The 23011-nt window shown below is 46.3% G+C and overlaps 1 protein-coding gene across 2 annotated transcripts in view; it reads left to right on the top strand.

Annotated features, from left to right (window-relative positions):
- TMEFF2 (transmembrane protein with EGF like and two follistatin like domains 2) overlaps positions 1–23011 on the top strand; it is a 186402-nt gene that overhangs the window by 57905 nt on the left and 105486 nt on the right. Inside the window, exons 1-4 of one of the 2 annotated variants that reach the window (XM_085066048.1) lie at positions 6806–7162; positions 8545–8654; positions 14494–14623; positions 16885–16911. In XM_085066048.1, the coding sequence (XP_084922174.1) occupies positions 6982–7162; positions 8545–8654; positions 14494–14623; positions 16885–16911 (448 nt within the window). In that variant the 5' untranslated portion in view covers positions 6806–6981. Of the gene's footprint in view, positions 1–6805; positions 7163–8544; positions 8655–14493; positions 14624–16884; positions 16912–23011 lie in introns of those variants that run through there. The other variant, XM_085066049.1, reaches the window with a different exon arrangement.

The raw sequence follows: 23011 nt of genomic DNA, 5'->3' as shown, positions 1-23011 counted from the left end.
TTCAGGTGTTTCTGTTGACAGCACTGCCAAGCAGAGACAGGAGGGATAGGTCAGACTGCCTGGGATTTGTTCAGTTAAACTATGAATTCCCCTTGGTGGTTTGCAGGAATTGTATCTAGGTAGAAGGATGCTGTGTGGTCAGTGGAGGTGAGCTGCATGTAACTTCTCCAAGCTCCATTTTCATAGAGGGTGAAGCTAAAAGTTTACTGAGAAATGCCATTTGTAAATGCTGGTTTATGTCTGGGTTGTTTTTCTTTTTCATTGAAACTGATTTATTACCTGCTAGGAAGAAAAGCAATCACTGCAATTCCAATGAGGTAAAGTAGCTAGAAAGACCAAAGGTATGTTAAGGCTGCACTTACTTTTACATTATAATCCTTTCAGGCTTTTTGTCTTAAAAACAACTCTGGGCAAAGGAGCCCAAAGATAGAAAATGAAAGCAAAAATTGCTGTTGTGGGTTTTCTCCTCGCAGGCCCTATTTCTGCATTTCCATTCAACACTGTGCTGGGAAAAGAGCTGCAAAAATAAAGCTCAAGTATGTCCATGACAGGAAAGGCTCCCACCACCACCACCTCTGTATCTGACTCTTTGAAGGGCTATCAAGCCATTTAATCCATTCCAGTGCTGTCTGTCCTGATGGAGAGATGGAGGTGATTTCTACTGCTGGTAGCAAAATGTTCAAAGGTGCTCATAAGAGCAAAGTTCTTTGTAAATCAATCATGAAAAAAGACTGTTAAGTTGCATAACCCTGGTAGTAAACCAGAGTTATGAATTTCTTCTTCTTCCTTGAAGATGTTTTGTTGCTCTTCAGAAATAAACACTGCTGAATAACCATGACTTTTTATAAATAATACACTCCCTCCTACAAGCTGCATGAAATGTTAAAACTCCAGAATGGACTATAAACGGATTCATAAATCTTTAGGATCCATGCATTTCAATCCATCTATTTAAAACTGAAGGTAAAAGGATCACAGTATTTATTTACATTTTCCATGCCCTTTGTGCACTTTCTCCTGACATCAGTTTCATGTGTGGAGCAGCACAAAATAGTGCTCCAGTATAAAGTGCAATACTTTGTTCTGTCCCTTGGCATGTGCCAGCAAATTCAGTTGAAAGCAAAGAGTAACACAAGACAGCTTTTTTGGCACAACAGGTCACCAAAGTGGTGGAATGTTTTAGTCAAAACTCAAAGTGTGAGACATTGCTGAAAGGCAAGTTGTCTTTCAGGCAAAGCTGAGACCTTTCTTCATCTTTATACATGAGAAGTCTTGCTCTGAAGCGGTTAATTACAATGAAAAATATGGCATGCTTTTCTCATAACTGCACATGAGTTGTACTTGGATTACATGCTAGTTCCAGGGAAGAACAGGAGCCATATTTCTCTCACAAGCAAGGGGAGGGAAAAGTCTGTCATGATGTAGATGAATGTAATCTACTTGTTGTTTATAGACCCAAAGGATCCCTCAGAGCATTAAAAATCCATGTGATATCCAAGAGTGGCATACTTTGCATTGAGATATGTGATTTAGCTGAAAGCTGTATAAAATCTGTAAAACTGCATGTAGGCAAAGAGCTCCCTACTGCCTGTGCATTCGAGTGAAGCCATGTGTGCTTTTCCTGCACACATGAAAAATAGATGATCATAAAATCTGCTTGAGATTCACAAACTTCTGACACAAACACGTGTCTGGGCTAAGTATGCCAACTCTTGGTCAAACCAGGCCTGAAAATACACAGACCTGAAATAAGCATTGTTGTTCCATGGTGAGGGGAGAATTTCCATCTTCATACACAGCAAGTGCATACAGGTTGTATGTCCTTCACTGACCTTCTGCTGAAATAGGTAGCATCCCTTCCTTCAGTGTTGGGTTTTTTAACTGGCAACTGGGCTTCCAAGCCTTTTCTGGTAGGCTTTTTGAATCAGACCCATGCTTTTGTCAAGAGGAATTACCATTGAACAGTGGTGACCCCCAAACTCCATTCTCTTTAGGACTGGCTGGGACCATGTTTGGGCAAGTTTCTTGTAGGTTAAATAGATTTTTTTTCTTTCTTAGGAACTAAGAGTAGTGGTGATAGCTTGCAGTAGCTCATGTGCATGGGAACACATTCTCTCAAGAATTGTGCAGAGTGCAGTTTGGTTGGGTTTTTTTCAATCCTGTAAACGCATGTTTTGTAAATATACCACAATGTGGTGTCAAGAGGGAAGAGGCTAACTCTAATGTCCCATGTACATTTGGTGAGATTTATTCTTAGCAGCTGTAGAACCTTAGTCCATACTTTTAGTGCTGACTTAAGGAAAACCTAGCTCATAAATATTAGCTGAACTGTAAAAACCATTTTTTCACTGATGTTCTTGATCAAGGCTACTTTCCTAGGGCCTTTAGAGACATCAGACACAGGGCACAAAGTGTTTTAAAGACAAGGATCCATGAGCACAGTTTTAGATAGACAGTTTTGGATAGACAGAGAAGAAAGAGAACGGGTGTTGTGTACCCAGCACTTGTGTTGCTGAGGAAGTTTTGGTACACTCATCTGCACCATTTGGCTTCTCCCAAGTTCTGGGAAACTTTTTGGAATCTGCAGCCTTCCAAGAGCAGCACAGCCAAGCTATAATACAAGTGTGAATAACTGAGGTTGCGTAATTCCTCACCAGTACAGCGTCTCCTGGCCAAGCACAGCAACAGACGGCATTACTCACAGACGTGGCTACGTGTGATGGGATCAGGTGCAGTCAGCCCCAGGGCTCTGCTGCCAGCTGCTGCTGCCCACCCAGCTCAGGAGTGCAGTGCACAGCCAGGACAGACCCTGCCCTCGCTTTGAGATCTCTCAGGGCCTGAAACACCTCCGACAGCTGCTTTTCGGCTGGGAGCTGATCTCTGAGCATGGGCACACATGGCATGGCCACGTGTCTTGGATAAATTGGCATCAGCTGCCCTTGAAGCCTCTCATCAGCCTGTTTCTTGTAGCATAAGCATCTCAAAACTGTGCAGGCCTCAGAAAAGCTCTACAAGAGGTGGGTTTAGTACTCAAGATGTAGTCTGCCCTCATCACGTACTAGAAGGGTTCTTCCAAAAAGGGTTGAGATTACTTTTGCTGTGCATCTGGCATTAGGTGCAAGGAACCACGCTGGTGGCTCAACAGCATGACCTCAGTGTTTCAGTGAGGAGATGCTGGTCGCAACTTGTACCTCACACCAGCCTAGCACTGCCTGCACGGATTACAAGTAGTAGTTTTTGTGGAGTGGTGAGATGGGATGGGTACATCAGGGACTACAAGCCTGTAGATGTCAGCTAGCCTAAGTGTTGAAGTATAGCTGGGAATAACGTGTTACTGAGAGAGTGTGTGTGCAGTGTCGCATTAAGAGGGTAGAATGCTTTGGAGCTAGGAACTACATGAAAAAATGATTGTATCTCAGTCTCTATAATTCAAAAGGAATTGCTAGAGAGAGTAATTGAGAAAAGGGGCTTGTGGGTCTAGCTGTCCCTTTTGGAAGACAGACATATTTGTATCTTTAAAAAATGCTTTTATAAGTAGAGTTTTCCTATCAACAACAAAAATCTTTTTAAGGAAAATACCAGCGCTAGTCAGAGCAAAAACCCTACTACTGTGCCGTAAGGAGATTGCCTTTCAGACAGTTTCAGGTTCACAGTTCAGGTGTCATGTTTTGGCAATTACAGGACCTCTGGTGGAACTTCCATATCCCAAAGTCTGAGAACAAATATACAAACAGAGTGGCTTCTTCATCTCCCCAGGCAGTGCCTGTTGTGTGAGTGGCTGAAAATAAAGCAGGGTAATTGTTAGTCAGCACCGTGAGCCTGAAGCGCAGTGGCTGCAGTGTTATATGGCACTCTGGGGACAGCACGGGCCAGAGCCGGGCTGTGCTGCTGGATTTAATGGTACTCTGTGAATGCCAGGTACACTTGTGGGATCATCTTGAGCGTGAGTTATTGTGACAGGAGGGACACAGCAGAGAGGGTCTGGCTGCTCGTCTGGGAAAGACAGACCTAGCAGTTTCATTCCCTCTGTGATCTGGTTTAACTGGTCTAAAGATGAGGCCAGTGGTGACTTTATGACCTGTAGCTGTATGGCAATGAAGGCAGGTTGGGGTGGAAGAAGGGAGAGAGTGGAATAAAAGAAGAAAAAGGGAATAGAAACGATGGGCTTTCCTAATTGCAACCAGGGGAATGTAGAGCAGTGAGACCACACAGAAGAACCAGGGAAGCGGAAAGAAACAAGGGGAGAGAAAAAAGATAGGAAGGGAGAGGAGGGCATTCCCCTGGTGAAGCTGTGTGACTGTGGTACCTGGCCAGCCAGGACATTTTTGATTTTTAAGCACCTCAGTGATCTGTCAAGCAGAGAGCAGAGTTTTAGCAAGTAATAATAAATATGAGGGGAAAAAAAGAAAAAAAAGAAAAAAAAAAGAAAAAAAATAAAAAAAGTTAAAGCAAAAAGGAAGAGGGAATAGGGGAAATAAAAAGAATATGGTACTGTATGAAACAACTGAATGGAATGAAAAAGTGAAGAGCTAAAAGGAAGGAAAAAGATTGATCTGGCACCAGGTGCTCAGCTGGCAGATGCTCTGTAAGCCCACAGAAGATGAAGGATAAGGTTCAGTGCAACCACTAGCAGGCAGTAAAAATTACTATTTCCTTTCTGCTTAGGTCTTGATTAGTAAATAGAAAACTGTAGGCACGGATTTGCATGGATCTTCATCAGAGCTTTAGCACACATTGGAATGTGAAAATTGATAGCCTTTAACTGTAGCAAAGGCTTTTGGAGTACAGGTGGGCAGGAGAGGTTAATGCAGATAGCAGCAGGTGGGCAGAGCAGGGAGCAGACATAGGTGTACAGGGGAGAAAGGAGGCAGAAGAAAACCTGGTTTGGAGCTTATGGAGAAGCTAGAATTAACCGAGCATGAAGTATTTTTCGGCTCCCATGTACCATGCCCCTGTATGAAGGGATAACAAGCAGTAGTGTAAGGATTTGTGTGGACTCATTAAAGCGTGGGTGCAGTGAATATGTCAGTCAATGTTTTTAAGGAGCAAGTCCTAAATCTCTAACTTAAGGGGTCGAAAAGGAGGTCATTCTTTCGGCAAGAGCAAACTTCCAGCAGGGTCTCCTCGCGCACATTCGGGGGTCTCCGGGCTCAGAGGGAACTGAACCCTTCTCCCGCCAGCAGCGCCCACCTTCGGGGCTCGGCCGTGGGGTGCCGAGCTGCCCCCTTGGGAGGAGGAGGGGGCGAAGGAGGGGCCGGGCCGGACCAGCCCAGCTCAGCCCAACCCAGCCCAGCCCGCCTGCCGAGCCCCTGGCATCCGCGCCGAGCCCCGCGGTCCTGCCCTGCCCGACTCCTCCGCCGGCGGCTCCCACCGGCACGGAGAGCCGCGGGGTCCAGCGCCTGTGTTTAGAAAGCGCTTCCCTGCTGCCGTCTGCAGAAATCGATCTGATCTTGTTTTTTTGATTATTTTCCAATCCTTGTCGCCCAAGCCGGCGGCCGCCCCATCCCGCCGGCGGCACGGCCGCACGTTAAGCGCCGGTCGGGGTGCAGGGGGTCCGATTTACCTGGCGGGTGTCTGTCGGCTTTGCTGCGCCCAGGCGCCAAGCCCGGAGATGCGCGGAAGGAGGGGGCGAAGTTGGGCCGCCCCGAGCCCTGCGGCGGGGCCGGGGCAGCGCTAGGGCCGGCGGCTCCCAACACCGACTGCGGAGGGAGGGTGTGGGGGACACTGCTGCTGTGCCCCCGCCGCCCGGGCAGCGAGGGGAGTCCCCACCCACCGTCCTGGCAACCGCCTGCCAAAACTGGAGCCCCAGATAGGAGGAGGGGAGGAGGATCCGCGGCGCAGGGCGCAGCGGGGGAGGAGGCTCCCGCAGCCCAGTGGCACATCGCCGGCTGGAGGCGGCGGGATGCTGCTACGGGGCTGCGCTCCACCAGCGTGCCTTAGGTGTGGGGGGCAGAGCAGCCCTCCGTGCCATCGTGATGGTGCATTTTCCTCCGGCTCCGTCGCGGGGATGGTGGGATGGTGCTGCAGCCCGAGAGGACCTTAGCCGCTGCCTGCCGAGGCTGGGCAAGATCTTCCCTCTCTGTCTTCTCCCTGTTTTCCCCGCAGTGTTCATTTCTTCCCCTCGTCACCTCGCCGGCCCTGTGCCCGCTCCAGACCCTACAGCCGTGACGGTGTTTTATTTTCCTAACGTCGCATCCGCGCGTGATTAAATAGCGGCACCCGGGCGCGCGGCTGGCAACTTCAGCAGCGCCCGGGCGTGTGCGGTGTGCGGTGTGTGTGCGCGGAGGGTGGCACGGATGTGCCTGCCCGTGCCCGCGGGCGCGCTTGCCACCTGCGGCTCGGCGCCAGCCGGGGCCGTGCGCGCACATGTCTGGGCGCGGAGAGGCGCGGCTCTGCCCGGCCCGCGCCCCGTCGGGGCCGGCGCATCTCCGCGGCCGGCGGGAAGGCGCCCCCGGGCGCAGGGGTGCGGAGCGCCGCCCGCGGCCCCGCTGTCCCCGCTGTCCCCGCTCCGGCGCCCGGCCCTGCCCGACCCTGCCCCGGGCGCTGCCGCGGGGCGCAGCGGCACCGCCGGCCCCGCCCGCCGGGCCCCGCATCCCGCTCGGCCAATGGGGGCGGCGCGGCGGCGCACGTGACGCGGCGGGCCGGGACCTGCTGCTTCCCCCGCGCAGAGGGATGCGGGCGGCAGAGCGGGGCAGGCGGCGGCGGCGGCGGCTGCGCGGCGGCGGCCCCTCCGCGCCCTCCCCCCGCTCCCCGCCGCCCGGCCCCTATGGCAGCCGCTCCCCGCCCCGCCGCCGCCCGCACCCCCGCGCCGCCCCGCCGGGCTCCGCCGCTCGCCCCAGCGTAGCGCCCGCCCGCCGCTCGCTGACCCGCTGCCGCCGCCGGCCGGGGCCCCGGGATGCCCAGCGGCCCCGCCGCCCGTCCCTGCCGCCCGCCGCGCCGCCCAGGGGGCACGCCGCCGCCGGAGAGTTGAGTTAGGAAGTCATGGTGCCCTGGGAGCCCTCCCCGCCCCGGCAGTGCGGCGGCGGCGGCTGGACGCTCTGCGACTGCTGCTGCTGGCTGCTGCTGCCCGCCGTGCTGCTCGTCCTCGCCCGCCCCGACAAGCTGGCGGCCTTCCCTACCTCCTTAAGCGACTGCCAGACGCCCACCGGCTGGAACTGCTCCGGTAAGCACCGGAGCACCCCGCGCCCGGCTCTGCCGAGCGTCCCGTCAGCCGCGCCGTGCCCCGCCGGGCGCTCGGAGTTGCGCGGACGAGTCCGGGGGAGGCAACTTCAGAGGGTGATGCCGCGTCCCGTTGAACGCACGGGAACGGCGAAGGCTAAAAGTCCCGGGCGTCGGGGCTCGCTGCCGTTCCCGGTGCGACCGCAGCTCCCGGGGCCCCGCTTGCCCCCCGCTCCGCGGCACCGGGTGCGGCAGCCGCGCCCTCCGCCGGTGCGGGCGGCTCCCCGGGCAGAGAGCGAGCCCCGGCGGAGCGCGGCTCTGCGCTGGAACGGGGCGCTCGGCGAGCGGCTGCGGGAGCGGGGCGCGGGGAGCCGGGGCCGCGTGTGCGCATCCTGCGGGCGGCTGCTGCCGTGCGCACCGATCGGGGCTCGGCGCCGCGACACCGGGAACCCGCTGTCTGTTTCTTGAAGTCCGGCTGACCTTTGTAACGGGTTTCCTATGTAGGTCAGCAGCCGCTCCTTCTCCGATACGTAAAATAACTCGGAAATTAGACTGTAGTAGCCTTCCAAGGGGAAGAGCGTTATTTGGGGTACTGCGTGCATCGCACATGACGTGTTAGATCGGGGAGAATTTGCGCTGGGAGCTCTTCATTTTAAACGTGTAGCGATATGGTTAAGAGCACTCGGATGTTTTTTAAAAAATCAATGGATTCAGATCTTAATGGGTTTGGAGTCTGATATAGCTGTTTTGTTTAATATCTTGCCGCACGCTGTTGGAGTGGGAAGTCTGCTAGCGAAATCTGAAATTCATGCCTGTATTCGTGAACTGAATCTTCAGTCAGATCTGTTGGTTTTTCCTGGAGAATATGAAGGCAAAGAGCTCGGTTCACTCAGCGGCTTGTGGGGAACCTGGCACTTCTCCTGTTAACTTAGAGGTCATCAATCTTCATTGGGATCAGGCAGACCATCACAGAAAACACACAGCCTGTTTGTCTTTATTATTGGGGGCTTTGTTGTGTCAGGGGCTGGAGAAATTCCAATTTGGACTTTTGTCCAACAGATTTGTGATCGGATGGGGATAAGTTGATAACATTTCCAACCCAGAGCCATGAAATAGCCTAATTACTGGGTGACTTTTGAGGAAACCGAGTCTGTGAAATAGAAAAAAAGTGCGTGAGGTAGTGGGGAACAAGAACTGAGAGAAACACCAAGGGAGAAACAAGAGAAAAAGTGAAAAGCTGAGGACAGGGAAGGACAAAAGAAAATCTGGACTCTATCATTTCATCAACAAGGTTATTGTGCTGTGTGCATTAAAATGCAATCATCCCATATTGTTCCTCTTGCTAGACCAAAGCTGACTTTTTTTTTCCCTCTCTTTACATTTGAGGTTATGATGACAGAGAAAATGATCTCTTTCTCTGCGACACCAATACCTGTAAATTTGATGGGGAGTGTTTAAGGATTGGAGACAGTGTGACTTGTGTCTGTCAGTTCAAGGTAAGAAGATTGATATTTCATTCTCTAATTCACTAATGAGAATACAAATCTCCCTTTATAACCTATCACTTGGCGATTTATTTCTCTATGTGCAGAGAAGTTAGAGGGAAAACCTGGCAGTGTGTATAAAAGCTGGCAGGAGAGCCAACTGGTGTCAAGAAGACATAAGTTTCTCTGGGAAAATGCAGATACTGTGGCTTTAAATGTCTCTTTGGGTCTGCAGTTCCAGGTTGAGCTTTTCTGATTTTTCATCTCTGCCCTTTTAACAAGGATTTAGAGTCCTTTCTAAATTCATTTCTGATACAGATCATGGCTTATTGTATTCGGAGTTCTGATCTAGTTAAAGAAATGGATCTGTAATGTGCTTATGCAATATTTTCAGGAAGGGCTGCATAGTGACAATGCTTCTGCCTGTTTATCTGCCCAGCTGATCAGATTAAGGAGCAATCCCTCTGTTCCAAAATGATGAACTTCCTTTAGGTTTTATATAGTTTTAGGAGAGCTATTACTGAGTAGTAGGGGGTTTTCCTTCTATTTCTTGTTTCTTCCTCTCGCAGCTACATCTAAACCTGAGCCATTCTCAAAGTCAGACGATTTCATTATGAAGGATTCCATTTAATATGTTTTAGCTAACTCGCAAAACAGCTGGTCTTTAAATAATGACCTGAATAGAAACTGCACAAATTAAAGGAGTTTAAAGCATGTACCAGCACAGGGGTCTACGTGTGTTTATGCCCTAGTGTTTTTCTGCATTTTAATGTAGATTTGTGAAGTTGTGAAACTTACAATGTTGATTTGAGTGTTTACAGTAAAGCAGGCCAAATAGTGCGCAGTTCAAGATTGTGCACGTCTGTAATGATTATGTTAATATAGAGCCTTGATAGACTATTCACTTTGAAGCATGGCAAGTATCGTTTATATTTCTAGAGCCAAATGTGCCTTTGGAGAAAGAACCCAAGTGATAAATTCCTTCATTTTAAACAAAGAAGGAATTTTCTCTAATGAGAGCAAGACAGTAGTTCTGAAATGCTTGTATTTCCCGTGTTGGAAGGGAATTCATATTGACCATGGGAGTCTTTTATTCCACCTGGAGTTCACATGCAATCAAAAATGCAGTGTGAGAATGCTGTTTTGAGCATTTGCCTTGGCTCAGCATATGCAGTGATATAAGGGTTATGGTCTGGTCTGTTTTCTCTTTCTAAGAAAAATCTCTAAGGCAGTGAAACGTCTGTGAGTTGTCCCAGTGCCTGATGGTAAGGCAGGAGACATGTGCCAAGAGCATTGGGAACTTACAGCAGCCACTGAGAGTGCTTGGGTCTTGTCTTTGCTCCCTCTTTGGTGTTGCCATTTGGCATAAGGCAGTGAACTCATAGCCTGGAAGGCGCAAATTCAGATGTTGCTATCAGTAGGGAAGAAGGCATTGGGAGCGCTGTTTTCCCATGGCAGGATGCTGATAATTGGTGATTTGGGGTAAATGAAGCTAAGTAAACCTCTCCAGGCTGTGTGGTGCCCTCTTTGAGAGGTGAACACTGTAAGTAGGCTGAGTTTAGCAGTTCTGTAGGGGGCAGTTGAGACAGATTTAAGGAAATCAGATTATTGGTAAATGAGTATGTAAATAAGATCCAAAGAATGAGTTGGGCAATTTTGGGCCTGATCAGTGGAAAATGGGTCGAAATCAAGAGCAATCTTTGGTTTCAGTGGCCTTTGGATCAGGCCCTGTGAGCACTCCGAGCTCTTTGTCTTGCTGTGAGCCCTGTGTGGAGCCGCAGGGCTGACTGTGACCTTGGAGGGCAAGTTAGCTGTGGCTGATGCTGTGCCAGCGCTGCCAAGGGCACTGTGGTGCCGGGGGCTTCTCTAGTCTAACGCGAGCGCTTTGATACAGGCAGAGCTTGGGGGGATGTTAGCTTCTCTTGTAACATCAGTGGACAGTGTGACAAGCCAAAGAGATGTGCCACTGGAGTAGAAAATTAATTTCTACTGTGGTGTCTGAGGCTGGCTAAGTAAGGCAGAGCTGGCCAGGTAATTTATGGCACGAATAAGGGAGTCCCCCATCAGAATTCAGGGCTCCCATTTCGGTGACAACTCTTTGTGGTGATAGCGAGCAAGTCAATAGCAGACTCCTCATCACTATAACTGTGTTCTGTGTTTTCTTCAGAATTTGCCAGTTGTTTTAACTGCAATTTGAGAGAATAAACGAGGATGGAGAGTTTGTTTTGCCTCTGTACTGATGAGAAGTTTTTGGCTGGCCAGGCTGTGTCTTGAAGGGCTGGGAAACACAGAAATGGGGAGCAGGGCTTCTGCAGTGAAGAAGTGAAAGTCCAGTCTTTGTCTGGGCTTTTTCAAACCAGAGTCACAGATGTTTCATGTCTGTCCAAATGGAGTTAAAATGAATTTATTTTTATTTGAAAGAGTGAATATGATCAGACTGCTCTGGAATACCCAAGTTAGATTTCCAGCCCTGGAGAGCCAGCAGGCATATGCTGAGAAAGAGATTCATATTGGCTGGCTCTCATCACAGTTTACTGGGATACCTTGCCATGAGGCATGTATTTCTTTGAAAAACACCATGTCCTGCTCTGATCAGGAAATGCAGACCCATCTCATGTGCAGGACAAGCCCTGACTTTGATGCTGGCAGGGAGGGAAGGCACTGGGACAGTGCTGGCTCCAGCAGGAAGGCTGGGCATGAGGGAAACTGCCATGCCTTCCTTCCTTCAGACTCAGTGGGTCTGACTGAAAGTGTAGAGCTGTGCCAGCAGCCAAGTAGTTGGAGACATGGCTTGCTGGGGTCAGTACCTGTTTGCCCAAAGCCATAGGTCTGGCAGCTTGGCTCTTCCTTCTTACAAACATACAAAAAAAATATACCAGGTATTTCCATCAGTGTTTTTTCTCTTGAGTCATGAAGCCTGTGGACAGTAGCTGTTTTTGATGTGAGGAAGGAGTCCGGTTTTCATCCATGTCGAGTCTTCCACGTGCTTCAGTGTTTGCGGAGCTGCAACATGATCTGTTCAACTTCCAGCTTTGTTACATTTCCAGAATATATTTTTGTGCCACTTGGTTCAAGATGTGGGTGGCATTTTGGGAGTAGTTGATCCATAAAAGTAGGAGGAGGTCAAGCTTTTAACAGTGCTACAAGGAGGAGGAGTTATCCAGGTTACTGTTATCTTTAGGAAACAAAGCACCTGCTTTCAGTGCCCAGCACTGACCCAAAGGCTTGCAAAGCTGGTTTGTCCCTGGCTGTGACAGTGGGCACTCAAGGCTGTAGGTGCTGAGGAAAGCAGCCTTTGACTGATGCTTGGCTGCATTGGATGCATCCATTTCCCTGCTCCACAGCTGTATTTTGAAAACTGGCATGTATAGGAGAGAAGTGGACAGTGTGGCACTACACTGCTGGGTTTAGCGGGAGTTTTGACATGGATTTCCCTGAGTGCTCGATCAGTCCTTATTTGAGGGATGAAGAATCATTTCTACATCTAGGGCCTTGTCTGTTGAGCCCTAAGCCAATGACAGAAACATGTCACCAGACTGAGGAAGCTGATTTTCATCACCTGATATTCTCCAGCACCAGCAAGAAGTATTTTGTGATAGTGAAGAGCTGCGAGCACAGGATTCAGCATGGTCAAGTACAAGAGTTTAGCTCCAGTGGGTTAGGAACCACCTGGTGATAACCTCACAACCCTCTCACCAGTGTTCTTCTCATCGGTTTTCTTTTCTGGGTAACTTCTACTGCAGTTTCCAGCTCAAAGCCAAGGCAGGATCCATCTGGAAGGTATTACTTCCTTTATTCTTTTTGGTTCCCACCTTTTCCAGCTGAATGCTGATTTTTCAAAGGTGGTGGTGGGAAGAGTGGGCTATTACTTCCTGTGATCCTGGTGTCTCTCAAATGCATTTTAAAATTGCCAGGCTTTGGAAGAAGCTCCAGCCTAACTCATAGCTCTCCTTTCTGTGGATCAGGATTTCACCATTTATGTGGAGCTGTCTGGCCTTTCAGATCTGCAGCTGAGTCAGTGTGAAAGATCACCCCTTGCTCTGGGCAAAACCAGCAGAGGAGTTGCCATTGTGTTTCTCGGGCACAGAAGTTGCCACTGTGTTTCTTGGGCAAAGAATCCAACCTTGTTTCTACACGTAACAAAGCCTGTTGAGATACTTTGGGCCCAATTCCTCATAAATCCATGGGTGACAAGCAGATATTACACCTAAAGCAAGCATGATTTGGTGCTTCATGCTTTTAAAAATACATACAATTGTGTTAATTGTCCTGGTTATGTATTCCAGATCAGCCTCCAGCAATTGCTGTTGAGCTTCTGGATGAAGTTGGCATTTTATGCTTGAAACATTGCTCAGATTTGGAACGTAATGGTGAAAATAGCCTAGAAACATTTTTCATCAACAGTTTAAAATCTCTGCATGGAGGAGCCCTTCATGAGGAGCAGGAGGAGAGGATTTCTACTGTTGTGGCTGCTGTTTTTCTTCCTTGTTCTGAGGGAAGAGGGTGCTGGGGGTGGGCAACAGCTTGGGAAGATTTAAGAGAATACAATGCAAAAGGAAAATGTCATTTGTTTTGGCCCAATCAAAATGTCACTCTGACCAACTATGAATAATTTCTTGGCAGCTGCTCTGTGTGGAGGCCTGCAATTAATGCAATCTCTGCAATTGTTTGTGTTAATCACTTCTGTAGTCATTCAGTTTAAAGCATTTTTGACGTTAATATCCCTGAAATTTCAGTTCTGTGTTTTCCATTGTGCCCCACAAACACACCTCAGACGCTTCGTGGCATAATACAGCTGAATAGGATGTATGATTTCTTCTAAATTTTTACTTGGATTTAGGCAGAGGTGAGCATATGTAAATAATAATTGTGATCATTCCATTTGTTCTAATTAAACAATGAGGCATACCAGGAGTAGGGTAATCATGAGATAATCATATCCCTGCTATAATTGCCATGTACAGGGCACATCCAAGTATTTCTGAGCCTCCAAGCATGATTATCTTGTGATAACTGCACCCGGTAGGTTGCCCAATTTTCAGTACAAAATGAAGTGATTATTTTTTAAATGAGCAAGAAGGGGCAAATCTGTCTTCCAGTGGCAGAGGGAATCAAGCAGGTAGCTCACAGAGCTCAGCAGGAGTTTGAGCCAAAGCAGGGGTGCATGGTGTGTTAGAAACTTCTGCCCTGGCTGAGCTGGCTGCAGTGCTGCTGCTCCTGCCCACTGGCCACCGTGGGGAGAGCATGGACCTTGGTGGAGCATCCCAGCTGCAGCTTGCCGGGAGCAGAAGTGTCTGTGAAGGAAGAGGCATGGATTTTGATCGTAGGTGCCTCAGAAATAATTTCCCTCTGTCCAGTCAGCACTGCAACAGTTACACACACACTTGTGTGTGTGCATTCGGCTCCTCTGTAGCACCAGCACCGAGGGGGTGTAGGAGGAGGGGAGGAGAGAGCCTGTTCATTACAGTTTGTCTGGAGCCATCCAATGGCAATACAGGAGCTGCTGTTGCGGATGTGAGGAGTCCTTTGCTTTGCCCATATTCCTTCCCTGGAATGCCCCCTGCTCCTTCTGGCAGTGAGAGACCTCTCTGGGGCACTTAGTGAACACTCTGCCCATTCAGATTACCTTTCCCTGTACCTCCTCAAGCTTGATTTTTCTTTTTAATAATACCTCCTCCCTCTCCCCTGGTAGCTGTAAAGGTGAGAGAGGAAAGTCAATGTCTCCCTGTCTGTTGTTTTGCCAGGGTTTTAATGCTGGAAGGGAGAGGGGAGTGGCTGGAGGGGCAGCCAAATGGGTGCTGTGCCACCTGCTCTGTGACTAATGCTGCTGCTCTCTGTCCCTTCCCCACAGTGTAACAATGACTATGTGCCCGTGTGTGGCTCCAATGGTGACACCTACCAGAACGAATGCTACTTGAAACAGGCTGCCTGCAAGCAGCAGAGTGAAATCCTCCTGGTGTCCGAGGGATCGTGTGCCACTGGTATGTATAACTCACTGCAGGCTGCCTGCTGGCCTTGCCACACCCCCTGGAAAATGACCTGTGGATGGCAAAGCCATTTGAAATCTTGAAGTCATTATAGGTTAATGCTTTGTAGTTTTGGGCATGAGGAGTCGCTGACATCCTTCTCTTTTAAGTCATTTAGTATAGGCTCACAGTCAATCATACACTGTACTCCTGGCACTGTTTGGAAGAGTTCAGCACAGAAGTAGATTTGTTTTTTAATTTGTATCTTGTGCTCTTGATCATCATGTGCCCTGCCTACACTTCTGAGCCGTAAGGACAAGTAACTGGTAGCAGATTAAGTGAGCAGATGTCTGATAAATGGGCATCTGGATTACCACAAACCACTCCATAATCTGGAGAGAGAAAACTGGAGCATTATTGCCTGCAATCCAGTTTCTTAGGTTTTTCCTTATCCTTGTAGGGCCAGATTCCCAGCTGGTATGATTCAACAGACCACTGGTTGTAATGAGTCCTGCCAATTTTTGCCAGCTGAAAATACAGTCCAAAGCACACATAATGAACAGGTCTGTGCCACAGGTGTTTTGCTCTGGACTTGTGAAAACCGACTGGCATGTAAGACAGCTTTGCTTCATTCTGAGTGTTGTGAGCTGTTTATATCTCAGCTTTTATGAAACAGCTAGAAAGGTGAATGAGCAAAATCTGTCAGGAAAACTGAGTTGCTTATGTGCAGGAGTTCTTGATGTTTTTCTTTCGTGCTCAGTATCTGTTAGAGGTGGGCAGTGAAGTTAACTTGAAAAGAGCAGGAGTAAGCCTTTGTTCTTGAGAGAGTTCTTTAAACTTAAAGCAGAATTTTTTCTTGGCTGAGGATGGAGGAGTCAATAAAAAGTACATTAGACAAACTTTTTTCAGTGCTGTAATTTCATGTTTCATACACCTGAGAGAAAATAAACTCCTTTCCCTGGAAATGTTGTTCTTCTCTGAAGCTGTTACCTGACAATTTTCAAGAAGAAAAAAACATATGCTGCAATTTTTTTGTCCATAAATTGGTATTAAATGGAGCTCAGGCTGACAAAGCCTACTGTGGTGTAGGATATGTTCGACTTAGTAAATTCTCTCAGCACAGCAACTGGTCTTTTTTGGCTCAAACTTTTTGATTAAAGGGATAATTTCAGTGTATTGCTGAAACTTTTCTGAAACTTGCTTGCCTTCTGGCAATTGGCCAGCTGTGTTGGTGGCATTCTCTTTGAAATGCATTGTGGATTTCGGAAACAGAGAAGGTAAAAAAAAAAAAAAAAGGGTTTCCTGAAGTCTTGATCAAGGTCTTTGACCTGTTTTTCCTTCTTCCAAGGAAGACCTCAGTGGAGAAGGGAGCAGCCATTTTCCTTAGATTTTCCCCAAGCAGTTCTTGCAATCTATTAATTAGCAAAGGTTTTCCTTTCCTTTTCTTAGTTTTGAGCAGTGATGGCATGTGCAAGTTCAGATCAGTAAATGAGATCTAACAGTTCATAGGGTGCTTTGATCCCAAAGCAGCTTTTCCAAGCTCTCCATTCCATGCAGAAGGAACTCCTCTTAGGTGTTATTTTTGGTAACCCTACGTGTGTGCATTTCCATGCTTTGCCTTTCTTAGAAAGTTTCTTAGTTAAGCTCTGGCCTTGGCAATTTTGTGATGTTGCACTTTCTAAATTTGTGACTCTCGTCATTCCAGCCAACAAAATGTTGAGCAGAGGAAAAAGAAAGCACTGTTTTGAAACTCAGCAACAACCTTGAGAAAAATGGCATTTTAATCATTTATCTGAAGACTTTGAATAATAGTAATTTAGTGGTTCATTCCAACCAGTTATGATCTGATGAGATGTCACTGTTTTCTAAAGATAATGACATGAATTTACAATTGGTCTGTTGTCAAACAAATGGGTTTTAAAATTCCTCTTTGGTGAGCATTTAATAGTGACCAAGTGGAGTAACTTTGCTCAACTGCTGGGAACAAAGATTTATCAGTCTAAGTACAGCGAAACAAGGTAGAGACTTCTAAGGACATTGCAGCATTCTGTGGCTTCCGTTATTTTCATCTGATAGAGAGGCTTGAAAGAAAAAAAGATGGAGACACGAGAAAGATGGCTTGAGTGAATTACATTCAGATTAGATCTCTATAATTTACCCAGGGATGACATCAAACGTGAGGTACACTGTAGTACACTCCACTGAAGCCTTGCTTTGCATGCTCGCAGGACGTAGTGGAGCACATGAATATAAATTTCTTTCTGTTCTTTCCTCAGATGCTGGCTCAGGATCTGGGGACGGAGGTAAGAGCCCTCTTTTAATATCTCTGTGCTTATGTGTACACACATTGTCTTACTCAATTTCGGATTCTGAGTGGATATGCTTTGCAATTTAGTTGTTGCACTACATACTGTCTTTTGTTCAGCTCTGTCTTTGAAAATAGTGGTATTTTGCATTTCAGTCAAGCTGGAACCTAATCATGACATGCTGTTTTCTAGGGAAATTTAGAGAGCTGTGTTACTTCTAATAGGACTTGGAATTATTCATAGGTTGTGCTAGGAGCTCTATCTCCATCTACTGTTACAGTTGCACTCATTTGTTTTATGTTTAGGGTGATATTTCTTTTGTTTTTAAAACATGAGCCAAACCCTTGGCTCCTCCTCACTGGAGGATTCAAGCCAAATATTTTGTGGTAGCAGAGAGCATCCTTTCAAAGATATGAAGAAATGTCACAGGGAAAGAGCAATGTATTTTTATAAGAACAGCAACAGCAAAACAGAACGTGGAAATAGCCTGAGTCCTTTGTGGCATACAGGGGATACTGTAAAATGCAGGCAAACTAGCACTTAGGTTGGGGTTTATTTTGGTTTTTTTTTAATTTCTTAGGTGCAGTCATTAATGGATTTGCTTGTCTGATAGCAGTCCTTAGAAATATAAGTGTTGGGTCTTGGCAATGCCCTACCTCAGGTTGGGGAGTGTGATTTTTGGGAGTGACTTCTTTCCTATTTTATTCGAATGTCCTTTTAGATTGTCTTTTTAAACCATTACACCAGAAAAATACCTTATTCAGTGCTTATCAGACATCTACAATTTGATTTATATGTATTATAGGGTTTTCCTGCCTGTGGTCAATAAATTGGTTTTCAAATCGAGTTGTGCAAAATTCATCACGCACCTACCAAGGAAGACAGATAAGGTTTTCAGTTTGTTTTGAAACTGAGGAGGTGGGAAACCAAACTTGGCCAGTTTCTGAAAGTAATGAATTCCATTCTCAGCAAGCATAAGAGTTTAAAAGCATGGTTTCCAAACAGTTCCATCTTAGAAGCTAAGGTTGACAGAAGATGAGCAGAACAGGGTCTTGGGACTGACTGTGCAGATAGTAAGGAAGGAGATTTGTGAAGGGGACAGAACCAAGCTGGGACATGTGTTTAAAGGTCTACAAAGCTGCCTTGTATTATCCAAGATTTAGTAGGCAGCTATAGCTGTTCTTGAAGTACAAAAGTATATTTATGTGCCCTAAGAAGCTAAAGAGGCTCAATCCAGACAAGTAAATATTGTCATACATCACTCTTTACTAGACATTTTCTTGTTGTAAAAGCTGTAATAAATTTTGGGTGTCATCACAGTAAGTCTCGTAAAATCCACTCCAGCAATCATGAGTGGGATATGTTCCTATGAGAAGCCTGAAGTCTTAGGCAATCTTGTATGGTTTCTGTTTTTTCCTGAAAATTTTCCTTTCTTATACTTCTCCAAGCAGTCTCAGTTAGCGGCGCTCAGCACAGCATCTTTTTTAGCAAAACTCCTGCCACTAGAGCCAGCTGGGAGATAAGGGAACCAAGTTTCAACAGACTTGTATCTCGTGGTTGGATTTCCTTGGTGTCATGAGGTACACATGTAATAAGAACTTCCCTCAAGTGATGTTTTTCTGGTTCTTAGAACATGGCCAGCTCCCTGCTTTGAGGTGGTTTACCCCGTGACTGACACCAGTTCAGTTCCCAGTACTGCTGCTCCTTCCGTGGAGCTCCTCACGTGGAACTGCAATTGCTGAAGGGCTCAGAAATGGCTGGGAAAGGTTTGAGGCAATGGGCAGATATAGATCAGCACACCATGTGGTCATACAAGCCTCCTTTTCTCAGGAAACTGGTCAGAGCATGAACAAAATAGCCAGAGGCTGTGTTTTGCTGCCATGCTTTCCTTTCATGCATTCCCATCTGGGTGTGCAGGGAAGTCTTCTCAGTTTATTAGGTAGGATTTGGGGTGTTTTGCTTTCCTGTCAGGGATGCTGAGATTAGAGAGGTCCCAGCTTTTTAGCACTTTAATGATCTTGAGGGCTTTCCAGAGGTGATTTAATCCTCCTTTATGCAGCAATAACATACAAAACTCTCCTTGTTTGTAAAGTGATGGGGGAATCTTAATCTCATTTGATTACTGAGCCTTCAGCATACACTTTTGGGGATATCCAGTAGATGGGTAAGACAGTAGGCTTTCAGGTTTCTTACTGCAGAAGACATTTTTCCCTGTAAATGAAGATGAAAAATGCAGAATCAAGAGCCATTTCAGTGTTTTGATTGCAGAAGCTGGGAGTATGGTGTGGAATTATTTAAAAACCCACATCCCAGAAAGATACTAATCAGAAAGCCAGAAAGGATGAATGTGAAAGACTTTATACAGAGAGTAATTTAAAGAGATTCCATTCATTTTCATCTGTGCCGTTCTCTAGACAACTGGGTTTTTTTAGAACCCAATGATTCATGTTTTGGTCTTGAGCAGCTTTATAATGAATTCCTGCTCGTTTCCTGGCTTCCTTCTAACAGCAACAAACTCAAGATGCAGTATTTCATTATAGCTCTTAATGGGCTAAGAACATCTCTCCTTGGTTTCATTTTCACACGGAGCACTTCTTTGCCCTCCCTGCATTGTCTGCACTCTCAGCTCTGTTGACTGGCTTTCATGCACAGTCTGATGGATTTACTGGGGGTGACTGTCACACTGGATGTTGCTGTGACCCCTGGCAGGGCAGTGCATAAGCACCTCCCTTGAATTTGTGTCACAGCCTCCTTCAATTTCCATTCAAGTCCTGCTGACTTCTGTGGGGCCCTGGGTACACAGGTCTTATCCTAGTTAGAGTTTTATGTTAATTCTTTATGATCTATGCTAAAGCAAGATGTAAAAAAAAAAAAACCAAAACAAGTGATAATTCATTAATATCATCATCACCATTTATTTTACAGTAGCATCTAGAGGTGCTAATTCTAAGATTAGCACTCCAGCGTGGTACACTGTGAGCACTTCTTCACAGTGAGGGAGAGAATAAAAACTGGGAAGTGGAGTCTGGATATCCAAGCTGGGCAAAGGCTGCATCATACTTGAGTGTCTGAATTGGGAATAGCACATGCTGCTTCAGAGCCAAGCCAGGGCTGGGGCTTTTGAGCCCCAGAGTTTGTCAGCAAACCCATAAACCATCCAGAATGAATCAGAGATTATACTGCTCCTCAGCTTATTCCTGATCTGTTAGACAAACCTGAAAACCAGCAGCCTTACGAGCCATCTTCTTTCCCCCATCTCTGACTCTCTTGCTTTGTGTGTGTATTTTAAGAATGAGCATGGCTTGTTTGTTTGTTTGTTCAGTCTTTCAATTTATCCCTTCAATCTTATCCAGGAAAAAAATGAAGTCCTGCAGCTCTTTGTAGGTGCCAACATGTAGATTTAATGATAGATTTGGTATTCTGGTCTGCCTTTCCTGTTGACTTAGAGATGTGTGAATAAACACATACATATTATACATCTATATGGAGCAGCAGTCATCTTGAAACACTAACCCAGAGAAACCAGGGAGGAAAAAATTAACACTTTGAAGCCTGTGTTATTTTTTCCAAGGCAAACCACAGTGCAGCATTATACTTTTTTTTGTTTTGTTTTGTTTTAATCAACAGGTGTAAATGGCTACTTTGACCCAACTGCATTTGCTTTTGTCTCCATGCTGGTTTTCTATGGCTTACTTGAATTCAGCAGCTCTGCTGCTTTCCCAGTGATTTCCCTTTCTGCTTTATTACAGTGTTGATTGATGGGCAGGGCTATGCAGAACACGGTGAATATTGCTGTAAACACTGTCCTAGCAATCACACTTGAGCCAAAATACACCATAAAACCTGGAGTGTATATTGGTTTGAATAAAGCAGTGTATAAAACGCAGTGCTGATAAACACACACATACACACATGTTCTCAATATATGGGAGAATGCTCTGGCTGTTCTAGTTCAACTTTGGAAAGAAAGAGAATTTGTATTTTGAGCTGCAGATTCTTTTCCTGAGTGTAATAGGTGATTCAAGCTTCTCTCATGTGAATTTAGAATATCTGCTGACCCCACATGTGCTCGTCAACTGCAATAAGGCAATAGGAAAGCTTCTTCTACTCTAATTTAATTTGGGAGATATAATTTAGAGCAGCATCAGAAGGGACAAAATCAACTCTAAGCAACGTGCACTGACTGGGTAAATACCTCTGGAGGGAATGTTTAAACCTTAAATGATTGACCTGACTGTGGATGGTCAGATATGTCTCCTTTGTTAAACGGGTTTTTACCTTGTTAACCTCAGCATGGCACTGAGCCCAAACCAATAAGCTCTCTGAAAGGCCAGGTTTATTAGCTCAGGCTCTTTGCTGTCCTAACATGATTACATGACTTCCAGTTCAGGGCTGGTGCCCATCTGACCTATATAAGAGTTAGGTCAGGGAAAGGCAGTTAATGTCTCTTTGTGGCCTTTGAAAATTAGGAAAGGATGAAGTTCCCATATGTTTTTGTTGACTGGAAGAGAAGCGCTTGGGCATTCACAAGTGCTGGACTTCTAGACCCCTGCCAGGGGCGTTTTATGCCGGGTGGGATGCATTAGCAGTTTTGGAAGATCCTAGGAAGGTATGGAGATGACAGGAATACCAGTTTTTGGACTTTGGTTCTCATTTGAGCTGAGTACTGAGCTCACCACTTGGCTGAGGTGTTTAAGCAAATCCCCACAGCTCCTGAGAGCTCAAGCTCTTCAGGGTTATAAAGCAGCAGCCCTGGAAGATGCTGGGTTTGGGTTTAGTTGCCTGGGTTCTGCCTGGGTTCTGCTTGCTGCTCCTGAAGCTAGAATGCAAACATCCAATGAGAAGTGATGTGTTTTGTACCTGTGCTTGCCATGTTATTGATGGGCAGAAGCCCTTGCTGTGCTCCTGGTCCCATCAAGCAGGCTCTCAGCACTGGGGAGGAGGTGACAGGTAGTGAATGAATTGTGGCCCATTTTCAGCCATTCATGCAAAACTGAAGGAAATGAATAGAAGATGCCATGAAGATCCACAGACTTCTGTAGGCGAGAAGCATGAATGACGTTCATTCATAGCCTCTTTCCTGCATTATGCAATCCTTTAGGTTTTTTGCACTTTGTGTAAGTAGTTCAGAGCTACAGAGGGATTCTATGAATGGGAGATGCTCACCTACATTAAAAAATACTGAGGATGCCCTGGTTTTGCTTTAGAAGTAAAAGTTGCTTTTCTGCATAAAAACGGAGGAAAAAATATCCAAGATATGCTGTCTAATCATGTGCAATCTGTAAATCCACGAATAACTAAGTCATCAAATCATCAAACAAATCCTATGATACTCTAGCAAACAGATTAAAAAGGGAGCACCCAATCACAAATACTCATTTATTGCTCTGTTATTGTAAACACAGCAAGAGAGAGATGTAGTGGTCTAGATTTGTCTGCTGCATCTCTGTAAACCTGGATTAATTTTCCTTGTGACAACTGTGGAGTCACTAGAGATTAACCATGTGAGGCAGATCTAGCCCCCTCTGTTGCTTTTTTACGCAGGGAGTTCTTCCACAGAGAAAAAATACGGTTTTTAAGCTTTCAAATGGCTCTTCCATGCTTGCTACACTTTATTTCATGGGGCAAGAGCATGTGTTCAAGCACATGCTTCATTTTTATCACATGCTTGAATGCCATTGACTTTTAAATTTTTCTTCTGAATGTGTATGTCTTGCGCAAGTGGGGTCTGAGGCAGCCTGGGAGTGACCAGAACTACTTCAGATCCTCCTGCATCTCATCATTATATATTCTGTGGTTTAGTGATTGAAGAAGCTGATTCACTGTGCACTTGCTTTGAACTGGTTTTGGTGTGACATAGGATTTTGTTAGATGCTCTCATGAGATCTTAAAAAGAACAAATGGGATGAATACTGCCAAGTCTCTCTAAAGGTTCATGTATTTGCTTTCTTTAACTCCTGCATTTCAGAGCTCAGCTGCATACGGCAAATTTAGTATATTCTGCACTGGATCTTTAAATTCCCTTTTGTCTAAGAAGCTTTCTTTAATTTCAGAGATTGGGAAATGAAACCAGAAATTTTGCCTGCTATTTTTGAAA

Source organism: Lichenostomus cassidix, chromosome 7 (genome assembly GCF_008360975.1).
Source record: "Lichenostomus cassidix isolate B80296 chromosome 7, HeHo_3.0, whole genome shotgun sequence".
Classification (NCBI taxonomy): Eukaryota; Metazoa; Chordata; class Aves; order Passeriformes; family Meliphagidae; genus Lichenostomus; species Lichenostomus cassidix.
Note: the sequence above shows the minus strand (reverse complement) of the source record. Positions and strands in the feature narration are given on the sequence as shown.